General features: G+C 37.3%; 1 protein-coding gene across 1 annotated transcript in view; it reads right to left on the bottom strand.

Annotated features, from left to right (window-relative positions):
• PABPC1 (poly(A) binding protein, cytoplasmic 1) overlaps window positions 1-2043 on the bottom strand; it is a 10986-nt gene extending 8943 nt beyond the window's left edge. The window contains exons 1-2 of the mRNA XM_009696970.1: window positions 1855-2043; window positions 1634-1749 (exon numbers count right to left, since the gene is read on the bottom strand). Of these exons, the coding sequence (XP_009695272.1) occupies window positions 1634-1749; window positions 1855-2028 (290 nt within the window). The 5' untranslated portion in view covers window positions 2029-2043. The remainder of the gene's footprint in view (window positions 1-1633; window positions 1750-1854) is intronic.
• Between the last annotated feature and the right edge of the window lie 4343 nt (window positions 2044-6386).

Here is a 6386-nt window from a genome sequence, read left to right as displayed (position 1 = left end):
ACTAGGCCAAGTGGCTAAACAGAAATTCTAGACACCAGCATAATCCCTCTGCATACCAAAAAACTTGGCAGCCTTAAAGCGGTTACCATTCTCCCATCCAAATTTTAAGCAAGAGATTAACTAACCTCTCCCACTCCCTTACACACCTTTCTAGCCTATATAAAAGACTTCCGTTTGTTTTGTTTCAGTTTGTTTTTTGTTTGGTTTGGTTTTTTTGGTGGTTTGTTTGGGTTTTTTTTTGGGGGTGGAATTTTTTTTGTTTTGTTTTTAATAGGCATAGAGAAATAAATAGTTCAGCTTGCTCTTTAGTCAAACACCATTGCAAATTGGCTGGGAACACCAAAGGTCAGTTCCTACCCTCGGAACAGAACAGAAGAACAGAAACTGAACACAACACTGCAACCCAAGGAACTGCTCTAGTACAGACACTACATAGCTAACACTGATTTCTGATTGTAGACTTTTGCTCTCAAATTTGATTGTATCGTCGAACTTTATAGTTCCAGATCTGGCAAATCCAATAAAGTAGTATACAGTAACTCAACATTTTCTTAAACTTTGACAACTTCACCTGATTTATAGTAACCAAGGATGGTAAGAATGATAGTGCAATGTGCTCAGCAGATTTTGATAGTGAGTGAAGTACTTCACTTTTAAAAGCCTAGCCTGAATAGAAATTCAAAGCAAAATTAACTCTCAGGATGTATTTTACCAAAGTTTATGTAAATTATGTGCTTTTACAACTACATGCTGACTTTTTTTACTAATTTAAAAAGATTGTATAAACATGGAAACTGAGTAAAAACATCCACAGTATGCCTGTCAAGCACAGAACAAGCAGGAAAACTAAAGTTTCTCAGTATGTGTTCTCCCTGTATGTGGCTCGATCCATCCATCTCTACATGTAAAAGTAATCCATGATGGTAAACTGATGCTGATTCCTGCTATCCTTTTTCCAAACCCTCAAGTATTTACAGAGCTATTCTTCTGCAACTATACCAAATACCATAATGATCCCTTAGCCATAGCCATGAGTCACACTCGCCCCCGCCTCAAGCCTAGGTATCACTAACCAAGTAGCCAAGTAACTTTTTTTTCCTATAGTATAGAACAGTGATAATGTTTAAAACACTACGTTTCTCAGTTTTATTTTCTACTCCTATTTCCTAGATATGCCTATTAACAGACATTCATACAAAAACATTAGTGTAATCAGACTGCTATTCAGGACTCACTCTAAGGAGCTTTAAGTTTCATCCAAAAAATTGATAAGGTACCTATCTCACAACTCTTATAAAGGATGTATTACTCAGACTACCCAATGGACTGTATTTCATCTGACCAGTAGGATCCAAAAACCAGAAGTTCCCAACTCTTCACTACAATACAGGCTTGTAAGACAACTAATCCAACATTTTTTTCCCTTAGAGTCCATTATTAGCCTTTTCTGAACTTATTCTGACTTTAGAATAGGCACGTGATACAATTCATAGTATTCCTAGCACTAAAATTCTAAATCCTCTTTAAATTTACAAATTTTTAGAACAACTTGCCTTTTCTAGGTAAGCTTTAAATGTCTGCTGTAAAATGAATTTCAGTCTGTTGATCCCCAACTATGTATTTGTGTACTTACACTTTGCGGTCATTAAGCAGCATACCATTCATTTTTTCAATAGCTCTTTCTGCAGCTTCTTGTGTCTCAAAATGTACAAATCCATAACCCTTGGATCCATTTTCATCACATACCACCTATTAAAGAAAAACCCTGTTGTAATATCCCTAGAATGTTTCCAGCGTAAATTGAGTTTTTTGTGTCAATTAATGCATTAAATGCATCAGTAATTTTCCACTAACCTTACAAGATAAGATGTTTCCAAAAGCAGAAAATGTGTCATATAAAGCTTTGTTATCAATTGATTTGTCCAAGTTTTTGATGAAGATGTTTCCTACACCACTTTTGCGTAGAGACGGATCGCGCTGAGACCACATGATGCGCACTGGTTTGCCTTTAATGACATCAAAGTTCATGGTATCCAAAGCTCGTTCAGCTGGAAAACCATCATGGAATTAGTAGGAAACACTAAAGTCGTCTTAAGAAGCGTACAAATAGCATTTGAAGTACAACTCTTCATAAAATTTTCACTTTTTTAAGTTCAGCACCACCAACAAAATGCAAACCCAAACCTCCCATGTAAATAAACCCCACTCTGTTTTATGCACGTAAAAACCGGCAAAAACTCCCCGGCAAGAGGTGCACTTCGGAGACAGGAAGGAGCACAAGGCAGCTGAACAAGCTGTGGAAATCCCAGTAACCTAAAGGATTGGACCCCACTATGAAAAGACGGTACAGCAACAGGAAAAAAAAGTATTGAGTGATGGCAATTATGACCTATTCCACAGGAGGAAGTTTTAATACTTGCGAAAATCAGCTGGCCACTCCCACATCACATAGATGTATATTGCAGCAATAGAAGTGCTTTTAGGGGTACAGCTTGTGCCTATGTTAGGCCTTTTGCAAACATTAACATAAGCGCTCCTAAATCACCAATACCTCTAAACTGACAAAATTTCTTTGCTAGGTGGAGTTCAAACTTGGTTCAGACAGCTGTTCCACACAACTCCTTCCTTAGTGACAAAAAAGGGGTTGTGATAGACTTCTGGTCAAGGGACAGTTCAAAGAGATTTAAAACTAGCACTTAATTTTGAAAATCTGAAATTATATATATATATATTAAAAGCTCATGATGAAATACATACTAGCTCAATGAAGGAGCAAGCATTAGAACAGTAAAATGAAGTAACATAAACCAGGTTTTGTTACTCCCATGGGGTGTTTTTTCCAGTACAACTCCATAACTTTTCAAAGCCTGAATTTAAGATCTCAGTGTATTTCGATAGGGAAGTATCAGGACTTCTTCAGTTTTCATATGTCCCTTCAAAGCAACAAGACATGCCTGTGATGCTTTAAGTCAACAAGGTATTTAAGCAAGAAAAAGCAACAGTTCCCAAGTATGGCAGACATATTTTATGATCTCCTGCATTAGCTTCTCTTCATCGTTGTTCCTGTACGTCTAGAAGGGACGCTGAAAGAAATCCCAATAAATACCTGAAGTCACACCCATTGGTACTAAACTCACTTTGCTGCAATTTGCATATAGCAGAGCAATGGGATCTTCACAAGACTGAAATCGGTTTATTACTAGTTTAAAAACAGTATGCATGTCAGTTAATTGCTTTTCTTCAGAGAAGGACCAAGGGCCAATCATATTGTGAAACCCTTATTTTAAGTTTTTGTTCTTTAAGTGCTGCTTTTATCTTTTGCTGTGTTGTTGGATACCACAGCCAAAGAAAATATGCAATCAGCCTCTGATTCAGCTGGTACATGGCATTTTACATCCTTTCTTGCCACATTTTCAGATTACAAATGAATATCTGAAGATTATATTCTCTGAAAGACATCTGTAGAAGTTAACGAGATGGACGTCTAACATTTTCTTGTTAAAAAAATAATCTATTGATACTATTACCACATTCACATGACAGTAGCAAGTTAACAACTCATTCAAGCTGAAGCCACAAAAAATATAAGCATTGCCAGTCTTAAATAAGTTAACAAAGCTTTCACAAACTTTGATATAAATAATGCAGGACAGAAAAGACAACCTAGATATCGGTAATGAGAAACAAAAAGCATTGGAAGGCTTTAAACTGCAAAAGAAAAAAAAAAGGCAAAAAAAAAAAAAGACCTGTGGATATCAGACTGGCCACAGTAGAAACATCTAATGCTTTAGTACTGCCCTGGAAATCATTAGAATTACTACTGCCAGCACAAGCAAAAGTGACAGCAACAAACAGTTCATTATTCCCAGAAGTAGTAACAGGGCTTCCTTTACTAGAAAAGAGGCTTTTCCAATTCATGCTAATTGCTTCTAGAATAATCCTGACACTCCTCAAAAATGTGCTCCTGGACACACTTCCCAAACATCTGACTCAAAGTGGGCCCATACTAGCCTTCGCAAATATTACCACTCTCAACTAATAGCGAGCACATGACTTAGACCAATATAATTTCTCCACAAAGACAAGGACAGCATGGAAACTCTGAACAGCTCTCCTCATCTCTTCTGTGGAGCAGAAGTACAAGAAATGTAAAGATTTCTGCTTAACCAATGCCACACTGTCATTCCACAACAGATTTTAACCTGGATCTGCAACCAGGCACAAGCTACTCTCATTAAAATTCACAACTAGTAAAACAGGCTTATTTTCATTACATTTCAGCCATAAAAGGCTGAGCCCTGGTTTGCAGGAGGCAATTCCATTCAACAGTTAACTTGTTACCAAGTGGACACACCTACCCATGCTGTACTTTTGCTGATTCTGCTGGAGCTTTCATTGCCTGAGTCACCAGTTCCCATTTTAGTGTGAGCAACTGGACAGTCCACTTTGGTAACAATTTCAAAATCACATGGAATATGCACTTAATACTAAATTGTGCTAAACGTACATAGCAATAGGTCTGAAATAACAAACATCTGGAAACATAGCCATCCAAAAAATCTGAAGGGAGAAGTGCAGTTTCAGATTACTCAAGGATATTTCTAGCTTAGTGATTAAACAGGATTGCCTGGGTTTTACTCCAGACTATGACTCAAATTCAGAAAAGTCACAACTACGAAATGCGTGCATACCTCACAAATGTGTCATCAGGCCTAATTAGTTTTTTGGAAGAGCACTGAGATCCCTAGTTTACAGACAGCTGGTAACATCAAGCACACCTTCAAAGACATTTTTCAAAACCCCAGCTAGTTGTTACTAGCTGTTTAATACGCATAGCCCGAGATGTAGCTAAGAATTAGACTAAACCAAAAATAGGCAGCTAGTTTGGAATCAAAATTAAATCAGTATTACTGTAAGAATAACCATTCATCCTCAGAGCTCCTGTTTCAAGGTTTCAGTAAATGGATTGAATGATCTGTGAAAAAAAGATCAGCAAATGCTTTCTAGGTATTTGCCAAGAACATAAAATTTTAAAAATGTTGCAAAACTATAATCACACAGTATAATTTAAGTATATTTTAAACAAGTGCTTCCAGATACGTGCTAGACGCAAGTTTGATATAGATGAGAATTAATTTTAGCTGAACTAGACTAGATGTGTCATAAAATAGGTGTGCTTCCCCAAGTCTGAAAAATACTTGTAACATCTGGAGTAACAGCATTTTTATAAGAGGCACATTCTAAAACTCTGAATGCTCAGATGAAAAAGCTGTATTTGTGCCCACATTTGACAAATTGCAAACCAAGTCACAAAACGTGGGGTTGAACAGTTGCTCAACTAATGACAATGACAGAGTCGGCCCTTACAGAATTCTGTCATTACTAAGGAGGAGGAGCATTTGAATCACCTTCAACTTCTGCCTTGACATTATCATATCACAGTACTGAACTGCGGTAACCCCTTATTTTTCTTCTTGAGAGTAAACTGTACCATAGGTTTTTATCAAATGAAAACAAAGTATGTTAAAACAAGCATTCAAATCGTCTCATCCTGAACAATGGCTGAATAAATTAAAACCTCTCTGAAGTGAGACAGTTGATAACAGGTGAAATATCTGCTATTAAAAAGATGAGACAGTAACTTTTACTACTTACATACAGATACCATCGGTACACCAAAGTCTGATCTGATAATGGCTATATACTAAAGCCAATTTCGAAAGCCAGTTAATCTAATTGCTTGCAAAGTTTGTAATTCAAATATCTCACTTTCATACGCTTGAAAATAAAACCATTGTAATACAAAGCTGTTTACTTAACTGTACTTGAAATCAAATATGTTCTAGCTGGCTGAATTATTTTTTCTTTTAATGGGACTCCACAAAACTTAGAACCAGTCATTTGGTTCTTTTATCCAAACACTCTCCAAATGAACAAGATCGTTTGCCAAAACTCAGCACAAACATGATCAGAACTACGTGGAAAGTTTCTTTGCTGATCTAACTTTAGAGAACCAGCAACACGTCGTGTAATCAAGTTTAATAAAACCACAACTTGGGAAACGCAATGTCAGAAAGCTGACTGCAAAAAGAAATGGATCAGAATACAGCTTGCTAGATGAAGAGCAAGCAAAGGAGGCCCAAGTAATTTCATCCCCTCCCCACACGTGACAGGCCTGCCATGGGGTTTTAACGTATTATGCTTTGGCCTGTGCTTTGACTGGACACTACCAAACTACCCTGGTACGTCCTACTTCCTTCTTTTGGCCTCTTAATCACGCATACACACCCAGCTCCTGCGTAGTTACTAAGAGGCGCTAATGACTATGTTTCCTTCAAGCTAACCTTCATCTCGGATTCCTGATACATCCGCGCACGGACGTTCCA

The sequence above is a fragment of the Cariama cristata genome, unplaced genomic scaffold (genome assembly GCF_000690535.1).
Source record: "Cariama cristata isolate BGI_N322 unplaced genomic scaffold, ASM69053v1 scaffold18283, whole genome shotgun sequence".
NCBI classification, from domain to species: Eukaryota; Metazoa; Chordata; class Aves; order Cariamiformes; family Cariamidae; genus Cariama; species Cariama cristata.
The sequence above is the reverse complement of the archived record's forward strand: the minus strand, read 5'-3'. Positions and strand labels throughout refer to the sequence as shown.